The sequence below is a fragment of the Petromyzon marinus genome (assembly GCF_048934315.1).
Source record: "Petromyzon marinus isolate PM22_M1 ecotype Great Lakes invasive population chromosome 77 unlocalized genomic scaffold, UKy_Petmar_22M1.pri1.0 chr77_unloc.4, whole genome shotgun sequence".
Lineage (NCBI taxonomy): Eukaryota > Metazoa > Chordata > Hyperoartia > Petromyzontiformes > Petromyzontidae > Petromyzon > Petromyzon marinus.
The window spans coordinates 626,461-645,928 of NW_027422624.1; the positions used below are offsets into that span (position 1 = coordinate 626,461).

General features: G+C 54.6%; 1 protein-coding gene across 1 annotated transcript in view; it reads left to right on the forward strand.

The window, feature by feature from the left end:
* LOC116958433 (splicing regulator ARVCF-like) overlaps positions 1-19,468 on the forward strand; it is a 65,312-nt gene that overhangs the window by 8,011 nt on the left and 37,833 nt on the right. The window contains exons 4-8 of the mRNA XM_076058624.1: positions 4,719-4,914; positions 9,041-9,353; positions 10,008-10,158; positions 13,088-13,268; positions 16,726-16,843. Coding sequence (XP_075914739.1) covers positions 4,719-4,914; positions 9,041-9,353; positions 10,008-10,158; positions 13,088-13,268; positions 16,726-16,843 — 959 coding nt within the window. The remainder of the gene's footprint in view (positions 1-4,718; positions 4,915-9,040; positions 9,354-10,007; positions 10,159-13,087; positions 13,269-16,725; positions 16,844-19,468) is intronic.

The window sequence follows — 19,468 nt, forward strand, 5'->3', positions numbered from 1 at the left end:
TTCTTAAAAAGGGGGACCACCAGGGCATCCTTCCAATCCTGCGGAACCCGTCCAGTGGTCCAGACTGTTGTTATGATGTCATATAGGGCAGTCTGTGCACAAACGCCACCCTCCCTCAGCATTTCGCTTGGGAGATCATCTCTGCCCGCTGCCTTTCCTGGTCTCAGACTCCGGATCGCCTTCAATACTTCCTCAGCAGATGGCACCTCAGCCAGCCACTCACAGGGGGTGACTTCATCCAATATTTGAGGCACCGCAGCCTCAGCAGGGTCATCCTCACTTTGTGCCACGATGTTTTCCTGGCTGAGGGATTTTCCCTCCCCCAGGACCTCACAGAAATGCTCAGCAAATCTGCGAACCTGTTCCTGGGGGTCGGAAATCGGATCACCGTTTTTTCCCCTAATGATGGTAATAGGTGTGGCGCTGCAGGTTACTTTTTTGATGGAGTTAAATAGAGATTTGTGATCACGGGCCACTGAGGCAGACTCCATCTCCTCAGCAACCCGCGACCACCACCCATCCTTGCAGCGCCTCACGGCTCTCCGAACCTCCGAGCGAAGGCTGCTGTAAGCCTCCTCATTCTCTGACGTGGGATTCTGTAGCCGATGACAGTGGGCCTGTCGCTTTTTCTCAACCATCGTGAACAACTCCTCTGTCATCCAGGGTGTCTGGGGAGGTCTGGACCACGTACCCAAAGCAGCCATTGCAGCTGCATGAGTCACAGTCCTAAACCTCGCCCATTTACCCTCGACATCAGGAGGAGTCGGGGACGATGCCAATCCCAGCCGCAAGCGATGATGAAATTCTCGCTTGCAACTTTCATCAGATAACTGAGACCAGGCCACTTTAGGTTGGAATGGGGTCCTGGGTGTACACCCACCACCGGAGTGGAAGAATGGCAGGCGCATCTTACAGATGACTAGTCGATGGTCAGAGGGCAGATCAGCTCCACGGTAGGTCCTGGTGTCAAGGACATGGGCTCGCATTCGCTGGTCCGTCACTATGTAGTCCAGCAGATGTTCTTGCTTGGACCCGGCATGCATCCATGATGTTGTGTGGATGCGCCGATGCCGGAACAGCGTGTTGGTAATTACAAGCCCATGGGCTGCACAAAAATCTAGCAGCCTCCTACCGTTGTTATTGAGCTGATCTGGCCCATGCCCTCCAATCACTCCAGACCAGGTGCCAGTATCATGACCAACTCGGGCATTGAAGTCACCCAACATGATGACTCTATCCCGAGGGGCCACTTTAGCCAGCACCTGTGACAGGAGGTCATAGAAGGCATCTGACTCATCGGCTTTGCCTGCATCCCTCCACGGATGTTCATCTTCGGTGGGGGCATAAGTAACCACGACCACCATTCCTCGCCTCCGGTTGATGGGAAGGTGAGCCCAAAGTAGCCTGGGGCTTACAGCTTCCCACACCTCACCGCCACGCTCCCACGCCCCCTTCATTCTTTTGTTCAAAAGAAGACCCACACCCTGTTGTTTGGCAGTCTGCTGCCCCGAGTAGAGGACTGTCCACCCCTCATGGTGGCAGGAGCCAGAGCCGGTCCACCGGACCTCCTGAATGCTGCATAGATCCAGGCGGTACCGGTCCAGCTCCCGACAGAGGAGTGGCAGCCTCTCCTCTGCAGTGAGCGTTCGAACATTCCACGTGGCCAACCGTAGTGGCTTTTCGTTGTTTCTGGAGTAGCCCCGAGGGTAGGTATTCAATCTCCTGGCTCCGCCAATTGGGGTTTGGCCAGGAGACGTCATAGACGCCTGGCCCCCCGGGGCCTCCGGCACAAGCTTAGTTGTTACATATTTCAGTTTAATTCGTAGTTTCGTGGTAATTAATTGAAGGTGGAGGGGTTACCAGCCCCTCGCACCCGTCCAGAGCCCCCGTTTTGCCCCTGTGGTGGACACATATGCCATGAGGGGAGGAGCCAATCAAAATTGGATCTCCCCCCACAGCGCTGTCCACGACAGAGTTGCCCGTCCGGCACCGCGAGGAGGTAGGGGGTTGTTTTGCCGGACTACACACACACACACACGGGTACACACACGCACACACACGCACACACACGGGTACACACACGCACACACACGCACACACACGGGTACACACACACACGGGTACACATACACGGGTACACACACAAAGACATAGATCTTTCGTGTAGCCTGTGTTGTCTTTACGTGGTGATGTTGTTGATGTATACATGGTGATGGTTGATGATGTTTGTGTGGTAGTGTTGTTGTTGTTTACGTGGTGATGGTTGATGATGTTTGTGTGGTAGTGTTGTTGTTTACGTGGTGATGGTTGATGATGTTTGTGGTAGTGTTGTTGTTGTTGTTTACGTGGTGATGGTTGATGATGTTTGTGTGGTAGTGTTGTTGATGTATACATGGTGATGGTTGATGATGTTTATGTGGTAATGTTGTTGTTGTTTACGTGGTGATGGTTGATGATGTTTGTGGTAGTGTTGTTGATGTATACATGGTGATGGTTGATGATGTTTGTGTGGTGGTGGTGTTGTTGTTTACGTGGTGATGGTTGATATTTATGTGGTGGTGTTGGTTGTTGTTGTTATTTACGTGGTGGTTGATGTGGTTGATGTTTAGTTGTTGTTGTTTACGGCAGGGGAGGGTGGATGTTTACTTGATGGTTGTTGTTGTTGTTGTTTACGTAGTTATGGCTGATGTGGTTGATGTTTACGTGGTGGTGGTGGTGGTGGTTGTAGTTGCTGATGCTTACACGGTGGTGGTGTTGTTGTTTAGACTATGGCAGGGGAGGGGTGGATGTTTACTTGATGGTTGTTGTTGTTGTTTACGTAGTTATGTCTGATGTGGTTGATGTTTACGTGGTGGTGGTGGTGGTTGATGTAGTTGCTGATGCTTACACGGTGGTGGTGTTGTTGTTGTTGTTGTTTAGACTATGGCAGGGGAGGGGTGGATGTTTACTTGATGGTTGTTGTTGTTGTTTACGTAGTTATGGCTGATGTGGTTGATGTTTACGTGGTGGTGGTGGTGGTGGTTGATGTAGTTGCTGATGCTTACACGGTGGTGGTGTTGTTGTTGTTGTTTAGACTACGTCAGGGGAGGGGGGATGTTTACTTGATGTTGTTGTTGTTTACGTAGTTATGGCTGATGTGGTTGATGTTTACGTGGTGGTGGTGGTGGTGGTTGATGTAGTTGCTGATGCTTACACGGTGATGTTGTTGTTGTTGTTTAGACTATGGCAGGGGAGGGGTGGATGTTTACTTGATGGTTGTTGTTGTTGTTTACGTAGTTATGGCTGATGTGGTTGATGTTTACGTGGTGGTGGTTGATGTAGTTGCTGATGCTTACACGGTGGTGGTGTTGTTGTTGTTGTTTAGACTACGTCAGGGGGGAGGGGGGATGTTTACTTGATGGTTGTTGTTGTTGTTGTTTAGGTAGTTATGGCTGATGTGGTTGATGTTTACGTGGTGGTGGTGGTGGTTGAGGTAGTTGCTGATGCTTACACGGTGGTGTTGTTGTTGTTGTTTAGACTATGGCAGGGGAGGGGTGGATGTTTACTTGATGGTTGTTGTTGTTGTGTACGTAGTTATGGCTGATGTGGTTGATGTTTACGTGGTGGTGGTGGTGGTTGATGTAGTTGCTGATGCTTACACGGTGGTGGTGTTGTTGTTGTTGTTTAGACTACGGCAGGGGGAGGGGTGGATGTTTACTTGATGGTTGTTGTTGTTATTTACGTAGTTATGTCTGATGTGGTTGATGTTTACGTGGTGGTGGTGGTGGTTGATGTAGTTGCTGATGCTTACACGGTGGTGGTGTTGTTGTTGTTTAGACTACGGCAGGGGAGGGGTGGATGTTTACTTGATGGTTGTTGTTGTTGTTTACGTAGTTTAGGCTGATGTGGTTGATGTTTACGTGGTGGTGGTGGTGGTTGATGTAGTTGCTGATGCTTACACGGTGGTGGTGTTGTTGTTGTTGTTTAGACTATGGCAGGGGAGGGGTGGATGTTTACTTGATGGTTGTTGTTGTTGTTTACGTAGTTATGGCTGATGTGGTTGATGTTTACGTGGTGGTGGTGGTGGTGGTTGATGTAGTTGCTGATGCTTACACGGTGATGTTGTTGTTGTTGTTTAGACTACGGCAGGGGAGGGGTGGATGTTTACTTGATTGTTGTTGTTGTGTACGTAGTTATGGCTGATGTGGTTGATGTTTACGTGGTGGTGGTGGTTGATGTAGTTGCTGATGCTTACACGGTGGTGGTGGTGTTGTTGTTGTTGTTGTTTAGACTATGGCAGGGGAGGGGTGGATGTTTAATTGATGGTTGTTGTTGTTGTTTAGGTAGTTATGGCTGATGTGGTTGATGTTTACGTGGTGGTGGTGGTGGTTGATGTAGTTGCTGATGCTTACACGGTGGTGGTGTTGTTGTTGTTGTTTAGACTACGACAGGGGAGGGGTGGATGTTTCTTGATGGTTGTTGTTGTTTACGTAGTTATGGCTGATGTGGTTGATGTTTACGTGGTGGTGGTGGTGGTGGTGGTTGATGTAGTTGCTGATGCTTACACGGTGGTGTTGTTGTTGTTGTTTAGACTACGTCAGGGGAGGGGTGGATGTTTACTTGATGGTTGTTGTTGTTGTTTACGTAGTTATGGCTGATGTGGTTGATGTTTACGTGGTGTTGGTTGATGTAGTTGCTGATGCTTACACGGTGGTGGTGTTGTTGTTGTTGTTGTTTAGACTATGGCAGGGGGGGGGTGGATGTTTACGTGCGGGCGGCTCCCCCCGGGGGTGCCGGCTTCGGCCCCCCAGGCTACGCCACGCTGGACGAACGGCGCTTGGGAGAGCACCAGAGGCGTTACGCAGCAGCAGGAGCAGGAGCAGGAGGAGGAGGAGGAGGAGGTGGTGGGGACATGGCGGGCCCAGCCATGCGCCGGTGGGGACCTCGCGCACACTCCTAGCACACTCCTAGCACACTCCTAGCACACTCACTACTCACACTCACTACACACACTCACACTCTCACACACACTCTCACACACTCACTACTCACACACACACTCACACTCAGTACACACTCCTAGCACACTCGCTACTCACACGCACTACACACACTCACGACTCACACTCACTACTCACTCTCTCACACTCACACACACTCACTCACACTACTCACACACACACTCACACTCGCTACTCACACGCACTACACACACTCACTACTCACACACTCTCACACACACTCAGTACACACTCCTAGCACACTCGCTACTCACACTCACACACACTACTCACACTCAGTACACACTCCTAGCACACTCGCTACTCACACTCGCTACTCACACTCACTACTCACACACTCTCACACACACTCAGTACACACTCCTAGCACACACACACTCACACACACACTCAGTACACACTCCTAGCACACTCGCTACTCACACGCACTACACACACTCACGACACACACTCACACACACTACTCACACTCACTCACACACTCTCACACACACTCTCACACACACACTCACACACACTACTAGCACACTCGCTACTCACTCACTACACACACTCACGACACACACTCACACTCAGTACACACTCCTAGCACACTCGCTACTCACACTCACGACACACACTCCACTCACTCACTCTCACACACACACTCACACACTCACTCTCACACACTCACTACTCACACACACACTCACACACACACTCAGTACACACTCCTAGCACACTCGCTACTCGCACTCACTACACACACTCACACACACACTCACGACTCACACTCACTCACACACTTTCACACACACTCTCACACACACTCAGTACACACTCCTAGCACACTCGCTACTCACTCACTACACACACTCGCTACTCACACTCACTACACACACTCACGACTCACACTCACTCACACACTTTCACACACACTTTCACACACTCTCACACACCCTCACACACACTCCTAGCACACTCGCTACTCACACTCACTACACACACTCACGACTCACACTCACTCACACACTCTCACACACACTCACACACACTACTAGCACACTCACTACTCACACTCACTACACACACTCACGACACACACTCACACTCAGTACACACTCCTAGCACACTCGCTACTCACACTCGCTACTCACTCACTACACACACTCACGACACACACTCACACACACACTCAGTACACACTCCTAGCACACACACACTCACACACACACTCAGTACACACTCCTAGCACACTCGCTACTCACACGCACTACACACACTCACTACTCACTCTCACACACTCACTCTCACACACACACTCTCACACACTCACTACTCACACGCACTACACACACTCACACTACTCACACTCACGACACACACTCACTACACCCACTCACACTCACTCACACACTCTCACACACACTCTCACACACACTCACACACACTACTAGCACACTCGCTACTCACTCATTACACACACTCACGACTCACACTCACTCACACACTTTCACACACACTCTCACACACACTCAGTACACACTACTAGCACACTCGCTACTCACACTCACTACACACACTCACGACTCACACTCCACTCACTCACTCTCACACACACACTCACACACTCACTCTCACACACTCACTATTCACACACACACTCACACACACACTCAGTACACACTCCTAGCACACTCGCTACTCACTCACTACACACACTCACGACACACACTCACACTCACTCACTCTCACACACACTCTCACACACACACACACTCCTAGCACACTCGCTACTCACACTCACTACACACACTCACGACACACACTCACACTCTCACACACACTCTCACACACACACACTCAGTACACACTCCTAGCACACTCGCTACTCACACGCACTACACACACTCACGACACACACTCACACTCTCACACACACTCTCACACACACTCTCACACACACACACTCACACACACTACTAGCACACTCACTACTCACACGCACTACACACACTCACACTCTCACTCACACTCTCACACACACTCTCACACACACTCACACACACACTCACACACACTACTAGCACACTCACTACTCACACGCACTACACACACTCACGACTCACACTCACTCACACACTTTCACACACACTCTCACACACACACTCACACACACTACTAGCACACTCGCTACTCACACGCACTACACACACACACACTACTCACTCTCACACACTCACTACTCACTCTCACACACACACACACTACTCACACGCACTACACACTCATTCACACTACTCACTCACACACTCACTCACTGCACACACACTACTCACACTCACTGCACACACACACTCACACTCACTTACACACACACACTCACACACACTCTCACACACACTCTCACACACACTCTCACACACACACTCACACACACTACTCACACACACCACTCACACACACTACTCACACACACTACTCACACACACTACTCACACACACTACTCACACACTCACACACACACTCACACACACTCACACACACTACTCACACACTCACACACACTCACACACACTACTCACACACACTACTCACTCTCACACACACACACTACTCACACTCACACACTCTCACACACTCACTCTCACACACACTCTCACACACTCACTCTCAATCACTCTCACACACTCACTCTCACTCACACTCACTCTCACACACTCACTCTCACACACTCACTCTCACACACTCACTGTCACACACACTCACACTACTCACACACTCACTCACTGCACACACACTACTCACACACTACTCACTCTCACACACACATACTCACACACACTCTCACACGCACTACACACTCACTCACTCGACTCACACACTCACTCACTGCACACACACTACTCACACTCACTCACTCACACGACTCACACACTCACTCACACACACTACTCACACACTACTCACTCTAACACTCACTCTCACACGCTCACTCTCACACACTACACACTCACACACTCTCACACACTCACATGACTCACACACTCACACACACTACTCACACACTACTCACTCTCACACACTCACTCTCACACACTACACACTCACACACTCTCACACACTCACTCTCACTCACTCACTCACTCTCACACACTACTCACTCTCACACACACACAATCACTCTCACACACTCACTCTCAATCACTCTCACACACTCATTCTCACTCACACTCACTCTCACACACTCACTCTCACTCACTCTCACACTCACTCTCACACTCACTCACTACACACTCACTACACACTCACTACTCACTCACTACACACAACAACAACAACAAGCGCCATTCGCCTTTAAGTGGCGGTGACATCACCACGACGCTTGTGCCAGGCCATGTGCACCTTGAGGCCACGTGAAGTGTCGAACGCCCGCGGGCAGGAGGTCACGGGGCAGACCCAAGTGCCACGGGTCGACTGACTGAGATGACTGGCTGATGCACCACCTGTGCCCCCTACTGTGCCAACCTGCTGTGCTTTAGCCACCCGGCGCTCCGCTCGTTGTTGTGAGCGTCGCTCCTCCGCCCTCCGTTGTTGTTGGAGGGCGACTGCCTCCAACTGCCCAGTAGCATCCTTCACGAGCCTCCTCCACAGAGGCCGATCTTGACACCGCTGGTACCAGTCATCGGCAAGTCCACTCAGCTCCACGTCCTCCTGTACCACATCACTCCATCTCTTCTCTAGCCCGTGCCGCGCCCGCTTAGCCCCCTCGATCCGGCCGAACAAAAGCTGTTTCGGCATGCGGTGGCTGGGCATGCGGGCTACGTGACCCAGCCAACGCAGCCTTGCCTGCTGGAGGAGCTCACCGATGGGACCCTGCCCAGATCTTTCAAGGATTTGTGAGCTCCTCACACAATCCAGTCTGGTTAAACCCAGGATGGATCGTAGGCAGGGCCAGCCTGAATGTTTCTAACCGGCGAAGATGCTCCATTACACACTCGCCCCTACTCCACCTCCACCCCCATCCCCACCTCCACCTCCACCTCCACCATCGCCCCAGGTCATGTGACGAGCTCAACTCCCTGGGCGACCAAGGCCGCCCGTTCTACCCTCCGCCGGGCCGCTCCGAACACGGCAGCCTGGCCAGCCTCGACCGCCTGGGCTACGCCTCTGGCGGGGGCTACGCCCAGCCGCAGCCCGGGGCGGGCGAGGTGGTGGCCCTGCTGCGGGGCGACGTGGCCTCGGCCGTGAGGGCCAACGCGGCGGCTTACCTGCAGCACGCCTGCTACGAGAACGAGCGCGCCAAGGCCGCCGTGCGGGAGGCCCGCGGAGTGAGGGCCCTCGTGGCTCTGCTGGACGACGTCGACGAAGAGGTGGGGTGGGTGGTGGTGGTGGGGGGGGTGGGGGGTGGGGGGTGGGGGGGGGGGGGTGGTGGGGGTGGTGGGTGGGGGTGGTGGTGGGGGGTGGGGGTGGGGGTGGGGGGTGGGGGTGGTGGGTGGTGGGTGGTGGTGGTGGGGGTGGTGGTGGGGGGTGGGGGTGGTGGTGGGGGTGGTGGTAGGGGTTGTGAGGGCTGTGGTGGGGGGGGTGGTGGGGGGTGGGGGTGGTGGTGGGGGTGGTGGTGGTGGGGGTGGGGGTGGGGGTGGTGGTGGGGGTGGTGGTAGGGGTTGTGAGGGCTGTGGTGGGGGGGGTGGGTAAGGTGGGGTTAGGGGGGTTCATGAGGGTCACGCCACGTGTGTCTCTGTGTGCGTGTCTGTGTGCGTGGCTGTGTGGTTATGTCTGTGTGTGTCTCTGTGTGTGTATGGCTGTGTGTGTGTGTGTGGCTGTGTGTCTGTGTGTGTGTGTCTGTGTGTGTGTGTGGCTGTGTGTCTGTGTGTGGCTGTGTGGTTGTGGTTGTGGCTGTGTGTGTGTCTGTGTGTGGCTGTCTGTGTGTGTGTGTGTGTCTGTGTGTGTGTGTGTGTGGCTGTGTGTGTGTGTGTGTGTCTGTGTGTGTGTCCTAACCCCCCCGTGCCCCCGTCCCCGCCACCCAGGTGCAGCGCAGTGCGTGTGGGGCCCTGCGGAACATCAGCTACGGGCGCGACGTCCAGAACAAGCTGGCGGTGAAAGACTCCGACGGGATCACGGCCCTCATCGGCCTGCTGCAGCGCACACACAACCCGGCCATCGTGGACGTGGTCACCGGTACCACTCACCACCACCACCACTCACCACCACCACTCGCTCACCACCACCACTCACCACCACCACTCACCACCACCACCACCACCATCACTCACCACCACCACTCGCTCACCCTTCACTCACCACCACCACTCACCACTCACTCACCATCATCACGGCCCTCATCGGCCTGCTGCAGCGCACACACAACCCGGCCATCGTGGACGTGGTCACCGGTACCACTCACCACTCACTCACCACCACTCACCACCACCACTCACCACCACCACTCACCACCACCACTCACTCACCACCACTCACCACCACCACTCACCACCACCACCACTCGCTCACCACCACCACTCACCACCACCACTCACCATCATCACGGCCCTCATCGGCCTGCTGCAGCGCACACACAACCCGGCCATCGTGGACGTGGTCACCGGTACCACTCACCACCACCACTCACCACCACCACTCGCTCACCACCATCACTCACCACCACCACTCACCACCACCACTCACCATCATCACGGCCCTCATCGGCCTGCTGCAGCGCACACACAACCCGGCCATCGTGGACGTGGTCACCGGTACCACTCACCACTCACTCACCACCACTCACCACCACCACTCACCACCACTCACCACTCACTCACCACCACTCACCACCACCACTCACTCACCACTCACTCACCACCACCACTCACCATCATCACGGCCCTCATCGGCCTGCTGCAGCGCACACACAACCCGGCCATCGTGGACGTGGTCACCGGTACCACTCACCACCACCACTCACCACCACTCACCACCACTCACCACCACTCGCTCACCACCACCACCACCACTCACCATCATCACGGCCCTCATCGGCCTGCTGCAGCGCACACACAACCCGGCCATCGTGGACGTGGTCACCGGTACCGCTCACCACTCACTCACCACTCACTCACCACCACTCACCACCACCACTCACCACCACCACCACCACTCACCATCATCACGGCCCTCATCGGCCTGCTGCAGCGCACACACAACCCGGCCATCGTGGACGTGGTCACCGGTACCACTCACCCCTCGCTCACCACCGCTCACCACCACTCGCTCACCGCCACCACTCACCACCACCACCATCACTCACCACCACCACTCGCTCACCACCATCACTCACCACCACCACTCGCTCACCACTCACCACTCACTCACCACCACCACCACTCGCTCACCCTTCACTCACCACCACCACTCGCCACCACCACTCATCACCACCACTCACCACCACCAGTCGCTCACCACCATCACTCACCACCACCACTCACCACCACCACTCGCTCACCACCACCACTCGCTCACCGCTCACCACCACTCACCACTCACTCACCCCCCGTGCTCGCCACCGGTCTCATTAGCCTGCTGCACTCACCGCCAGGTCACCAGCAGGTCACCAGCAGGTCACGACCAGGTCACGACCAGGTCACCAGCAGGTCACTAGCAGGTCACCAGCAGGTCACCAGCAGGTCACGACTAGTTCACGACCAGGTCACCACCAGGTCACGACCAGGTCACCAGCAGGTCACCACCAGGTCACGACCAGGTCACCAGCAGGTCACCAGCAGGTCACGACTAGTTCACGACCAGGTCACCACCAGGTCACGACCAGGTCACCACCAGGTCACCACCCCCAGGGATGCTCTGGAACCTGTCGTGGTGACCCCAGAGATGACCTCAGTGATGACCCCAGTGATGACCCCGGTGGTGACCCCAGTGATGACCCCAGTGATGACCTCAGTGATGACCTCAGTGATGACCTCAGTGGTGACCCCCACCCAGGGATGCTCTGGAACCTGTCGTGGTGACCCCAGAGGTGACCTCAGTGATGACCCCAGTGATGACCCCGGTGGTGACCCCAGTGATGACCTCAGTGATGACCTCGGTGATGACCCCATTGATGACCCCGGTGGTGACCCCAGAGGTGACCCCGGTGGTGACCCCAGAGGTGATCCCGGTGGTGACCCCCGGTGGTGACCCCAGAGGTGACCTCAGTGATGACCCCCACCCAGGGACGCTCTGGAACCTGTCGTGGTGACCCCGGTGGTGACCCCGGTGGTGACCCCGGTGGTGACCCCGGTGGTGACCCCCGGTGGTGACCCCAGAGGTGACCTCAGTGGTGACCTCAGTGATGACCTCAGTGGTGACCCCCACCCAGGCACGCTCTGGAACCTGTCGTGGTGACCCCAGAGGTGACCCCAGAGGTGACCACGGTGGTGACCCCAGAGATGACCTCGGTGATGACCCCGGTGGTGACCTCAGTGATGACCTCAGTGGTGACCCCCACCCAGGGACGCTCTGGAACCTGTCGTGGTGACCCCAGAGGTGACCTCAGTGATGACCCCGGTGGTGACCCCAGAGGTGACCCCGGTGGTGACCCCGGTGGTGACCCCAGTGATGACCCCAGTGATGACCCCAGAGATGACCTCGGTGGTGACCTCAGTGATGACCTCAGTGGTGACCCCCACCCAGGCACGCTCTGGAACCTGTCGTGATGACCCCAGAGGTGACCCCAGAGGTGACCCCGGTGGTGACCCCGGTGGTGACCCCCGGTGGTGACCTCAGTGATGACCTCAGTGGTGACCCCCACCCAGGCACGCTCTGGAACCTGTCGTGATGACCCCAGAGGTGACCCCAGAGGTGACCCCGGTGGTGACCCCGGTGGTGACCTCAGTGGTGACCCCGGTGGTGACCCCAGAGGTGACCCCGGTGGTGACCCCAGAGATGACCTCAGTGATGACCTCGGTGGTGACCCCCACCCAGGCACGCTCTGGAACCTGTCGTGGTGACCCCGGTGGTGACCCCAGAGGTGACCCCGGTGGTGACCCCGGTGGTGACCTCAGTGGTGACCCCAGAGATGACCTCGGTGATGACCTCAGTGGTGACCCCCACCCAGGCACGCTCTGGAACCTGTCGTCCCACGAGCCGCTGAAGAAGGCGCTGGTGGAGCGTGGTCTGGGCGTGCTGGTGGAGCGTGTGGTCGGGCCTGAGAGCGGCTGGCACGCCAGCCCCGGCGCCTCGCAGCCCTCGCCAACCTCGCCCTCCAACGCCTTCCGCAACACCACCGGGTGCCTCAGGTACGCCACACAGACACACACACACACACAGACACACGCGCAGACACACACACGCAGACACACACGCGCAGACACACACGCGCAGACACACACGCGCAGACACACGCAGACACACGCAGACACACTCAGACACGCACACACGCACACACACACACTCAGACACACACACGCAGACACACAAAAACAACACAACAACAACCGCCATTCGCCACTAAGTGGCGGAGACGTCACCACGACGCTTGTGCCAGGCTATGTGCACCCTGAGGCCACGTGAAGTGTCGAACGCCCGCTGGCAGGAGGTCACGGGGCAGACCCAGGTGCCACGGGTCGACTGACTGAGATGACTGGCTGATGCACCACCTGTGCCCCCTACTGTGCCAACCTGCTGTGCTTTAGCCACCCGGCGCTCCGCTCGTTGTTGTGAGCGTCGCTCCTCCGCCCTCCGTTGTTGTTGGAGGGCGACTGCCTCCAACTGCCCAGTAGCGTCCTTCACGAGCCTCCTCCACAGAGGCCGATCTTGACACCGCTGGTACCGGTCATCGGCAAGTCCACTCAGCTCCACGTCCTCCTGTACCACGTCACTCCATCTCTTCTCTAGCCCGTGCCGCGCCCTCTTAGCCCCCTCAATCCGGCCGAACAAAAGCTGTTTCGGCATGCGGTGGCTGGGCATGCGGGCTACATGACCCAGCCAACGCAGCCTTGCCTGCCGGAGGAGCTCACCGATGGGACTTTTTCCAGATCTTTCGAGGATTTGTGAGCTCCTCACACAATCCAGTCTGGTTAAACCCAGGATGGATCGTAGGCAGGCCAGCCTAAATGTTTCTAACCGGCGAAGATGTTCCATTAGGGGGGTCCACGTTTCACAAGCGTAGAGAAGGGAGGGAATGACCGTGGCCGAGAAGACCTGAAGCTTAGTGCGGATCGACAGACCAGGTAGCTTCCACACAGCATTACGCAACCGATGAAAAGATATTGTCGCTCGACTGATTCGGAGTGAAACCTCTGCTGTTAAACTGGAGCTGGTCATAAGCACACTGCCCAGGTATGGGAAACTCTCCACTCTCTCCACAACTGCCCCATCACCGATTGGGAGTTGTGGGGGTGGAGTGTCCGATGGTACAAAATACCCAGGCAGGTGCTTAGTTTTGGTGGGGCTGATGGTAAGGCCCCATCTCTTAGTAGCACGCTCCAGTCTCAGCAGCAGCGTCTCCAACTCCTCCTCTGAATGAGCAGCTATTACCAAATCATCGGCATACATAACGTGGTTGAGCAATAGCGAGCCATCCCTTGACCGCACCCGGGCATCGATCAGCCTCCCATTATATCTTTACCATATGGAGATTCCCCCGGTACAGCTATTGAAGGCTTCACGAACTACGTGGTCAAAATAGATGTTAAATAATGTGGGAGCCAGAGGACATCCCTGTCGCACCCCAAGGTGTACAGGAATGGCTCTGACTCCCGGCCACGTAGTTTTACCCGGGCCCGCTCACCATCATGAAGGTTTTTAATGATCGTGAGCAGAGGGTCAGGTACTCCAAAAGCACGAAGAACAACCCAGAGCCCAGGCCTACTGATGGTATCATAGGCCTTGACCAGGTCAATAAAGCAGAGATGTAGGTCTTGCTGGAATTCCCTACACCTCTGCTGTAGCAGACGGACAGAAAATATGGCATCTGTGCAGGACCGCCCTTTCCTGGAAAGGGCACACACACACACGCAGACACACACACGCAGACACACGCAGACACACACACGCACACGCAGCCACACACGCAGCTGCGCACGCAGACACACGCACGCAGACACACAAAGACACACACGCAGCCAGACACAGACACACAGACACACACACACAGACACACACATACACACACACAACAACAACAACAACCGCCATTCGCCACTAAGTGGCGGTGACGTCACCACGATGCTTGTGCCAGGCTATGTGCACCCTGAGGCCACGTGAAGTGTCGAACGCCCGCTGGCAGGAGGTCACGGGGCAGACCCAGGTGCCACGGGTCGACTGACTGAGATGACTGGCTGATGCACCACCTGTGCCCCCTACTGTGCCAACCTGCTGTGCTTTAGCCACCCGGCGCTCCACTCGTTGTTCTGAGCGTCGCTCCTCCGCCCTCCGTTGTTGTTGGAGGGCGACTGCCTCCAACTGCCCAGTAGCATCCTTCACGAGCCTCCTCCACAGAGGCCGATCTTGACACCGCTGGTACCAGTCATCGGCAAGTCCACTCAGCTCCACGTCCTCCTGTACCACATCACTCCATCTCTTCTCTAGCCCGTGCTGCGCCCGCTTAGCCCCCTCAATCCGGCCAAACAAAAGCTGTTTCGGCATGCGGTGGCTGGGCATGCGGGCTACGTGACCCAGCCAACGCAGCCTTGCCTGCCGGAGGAGCTCACCGATGGGACTTTGCCCAGATCTTTCAAGGATTTGTGAGCTCCTCACACAATCCAGTCTGGTTAAACCCAGGATGGATCGTAGGCAGGTCAGCCTAAATGTTTCCAACCTGCGAAGATGTTCCATTAGGGGGGTCCACGTTTCGCAGACATACACACACAGACACACACACAGCCACGCACGCAGACACACACGCAGCTGCGCACGCAGACACACGCAGACACACGCAGCCAGACACAGACACACAGACACACACGCAGACACAGACACACAGCCACACACAGACACACACCCACACACACACACGCAGCCACACACACACAGACATACACACACACAGACACACACACACAGACACACACGCAGCCACACACACAGCCACACACACAGCCACACACGCAGCCACACACACAGCCACACACACAGACACACACGCAGCCACACACACAGCCACACACACACACACAGCCACACGCAGCCACACACGCAGCCAGGTGTACACGCGGCCACACACGGCCGTTGCGTGAACGTTGCGTGAACGTTGCGTGGACGTTGCGTGTGGACGTTGCGTGTGGACGTTGCGTGTGGACGTTGCGTGTGAACGTTGCGTGTGGACGTTGCGTGAACGTCACGTGTGAACGTTGCGTGTGGACGTTGCGTGAACGTTGCGTGAACGTCACGTGTGAACGTTGCGTGTGGACGTTGCGTGAACGTTGCGTGAACGTCACGTGTGAACGTTGCGTGTGGACGTTGCGTGAACGTTGCGTGTGGACGTTGCGTGTGGACGTTGCGTGTGGACGTTGCGTGAACGTTGCGTGTGAACGTTGCGTGAACGTTGCGTGAACGTCGCGTGTGGACGTTGCGTGTGGACGTTGCGTGTGGACGTTGCGTGTGGACGTTGCGTGTGGACGTTGCGTGAACGTTGCGTGAACGTTGCGTGAACGTTGCGTGAACGTCGCGTGTGGACGTTGCGTGAACGTTGCGTGTGAACGTTGCGTGAACGTTGCGTGAACGTCGCGTGTGGACGTTGCGTGAACGTTGCAGGAACGTCAGCTCGGCCGGGGCGGACGTGCGGTTGCGCATGCGTCAGTGCGAGGGGCTGGTGGACTCCCTGCTCCACTTTGTCTGCTCGGCACTTGAGGACCACAACACGGACACCAAGGTGGTGACCACAACCACAACCACCACCACCACAACCGCCACCACAACCATCACCACCATCACCACAACCACCACCACCACAACCGCCACAACCATCACCACCACCACAACCACCACCACCATCACAACCATCACCACCACGACAACCACCACCACCATCACCACCACCACCGTGGTGTACTTGCAGGCTGTAGAGAACAGTGTGTGTGTGTGTGTACGCTCTACTTGCAGGCTGTAGAGAACAGTGTGTGTGTGTACTTGCAGGCTGTAGACAACAGTGTGTGTGTGTGTACTTGCAGGCTGTAGAGAACAGTGTGTGTGTGTACGCTGTATACAACAGTGTGTGTGTGTGTACGCTGTACTTACAGGCTGTAGAGAACAGTGTGTGTGTGTGTGTACTTACAGGCTGTAGACAACAGTGTGTGTGTGTGTATTTGCAGGCTGTAGAGAACAGTGTGTGTGTACGCTGTATACAACAGTGTGTGTGTGTACTTACAGGCTGTAGACAACAGTGTGTGTGTACACGCTGTACTTACAGGCTGTAGAGAACAGTGTGTGTGTGTATTTGCAGGCTGTAGAGAACAGTGTGTGTGTGTACGCTGTATACAACAGTGTGTGTGTGTACACGCTGTATTTGTAGGCTGTAGAGAACAGTGTGTGTGTGTGTGTGTACTTGCAGGCTGTAGACAACAGTGTGTGTGTGTACGCTGTATACAACAGTGTGTACGCTGTATTTGTAGGCTGTAGACAACAGTGTGTGTGTGTATTTACAGGCTGTAGAGAACAGTGTGTGTGTGTGTATTTGTAGGCTGTAGAGAACAGTGTGTGTGTGTATTTACAGGCTGTATACAACAGTGTGTGTGTGTGTGTATTTGTAGGCTGTAGAGAACAGTGTGTGTGTATACACGCTGTATTTGTAGGCTGTAGACAACAGTGTGTGTACGCTGTACTTGTAGGCTGTAGAGAACAGTGTGTGTGTATGCTGTATTTGTAGGCTGTAGAGAACAGTGTGTGTGTGTGTGTATTTGTAGGCTGTAGACAACAGTGTGTGTGTGTACGCTGTAGACAACAGTGTGTACACGCTGTACTTACAGGCTGTAGAGAACAGTGTGTGTGTGTGTATTTGCAGGCTGTAGAGAACAGTGTGTGTGTGTGTGTATTTGTAGGCTGTAGAGAACAGTGTGTGTACGCTGTATACAACATTGTGTGTGTGTGTATTTGTAGGCTGTAGAGAACAGTGTGTGTACGCTGTATACAACATTGTGTGTGTGTATTTGCAGGCTGTATACAACATTGTGTGTGTGTATTTGTAGGCTGTAGACAACATTGTGTGTGTGTATTTGTAGGCTGTAGACAACAGTGTGTACACGCTGTATTTGTAGGCTGTAGAGAACAGTGTGTGTGTGTGTATGCTGTATTTGCAGGCTGTAGAGAACAGTGTGTGTGTGTACGCTGTACTTGCAGGCTGTAGAGAACAGTGTGTGTGTGTGTACTTGCAGGCTGTAGAGAACAGTGTGTGTGTGTGTACTTACAGGCTGTATACAACAGTGTGTGTGTATTTGTAGGCTGTAGAGAACAGTGTGTGTATGCTGTATTTGTAGGCTGTAGAGAACAGTGTGTGTGTGTATGCTGTATTTGCAGGCTGTAGAGAACAGTGTGTGTGTGTGTACTTACAGGCTGTAGAGAACAGTGTGTGTGTGTGTACTTACAGGCTGTAGAGAACAGTGTGTGTGTGTATGCTGTATTTGTAGGCTGTAGAGAACAGTGTGTGTGTGTGTGTATTTGTAGGCTGTAGAGAACAGTGTGTGTGTGTGTACGCTGTAGACAACAGTGTGTTTGTGTGTGTACTTACAGGCTGTAGACAACAGTGTGTGTGTGTGTATTTGCAGGCTGTAGAGAACAGTGTGTGTGTACGCTGTATACAACAGTGTGTGTGTGTACTTACAGGCTGTAGACAACAGTGTGTGTGTACACGCTGTACTTACAGGCTGTAGAGAACAGTGTGTGTGTGTATTTGCAGGCTGTAGAGAACAGTGTGTGTGTGTACGCTGTATACAACAGTGTGTGTGTGTACACGCTGTATTTGTAGGCTGTAGAGAACAGTGTGTGTGTGTACTTGCAGGCTGTAGACAACAGTGTGTGTGTGTACGCTGTATACAACAGTGTGTACGCTGTATTTGTAGGCTGTAGACAACAGTGTGTGTGTGTATTTACAGGCTGTAGAGAACAGTGTGTGTGTGTATTTGTAGGCTGTAGAGAACAGTGTGTGTGTGTATTTACAGGCTGTATACAACAGTGTGTGTGTGTGTATTTGTAGGCTGTAGAGAACAGTGTGTGTGTGTATACACGCTGTATTTGTAGGCTGTAGACAACAGTGTGTGTACGCTGTACTTGTAGGCTGTAGAGAACAGTGTGTGTGTATGCTGTATTTGTAGGCTGTAGAGAACAGTGTGTGTGTGTGTACGCTGCATTTGTAGGCTGTAGAGAACAGTGTGTGTGTGTGTGTATTTGTAGGCTGTAGACAACAGTGTGTGTGTGTACGCTGTAGACAACAGTGTGTACACGCTGTACTTACAGGCTGTAGAGAACAGTGTGTGTGTGTGTGTATTTGCAGGCTGTAGAGAAC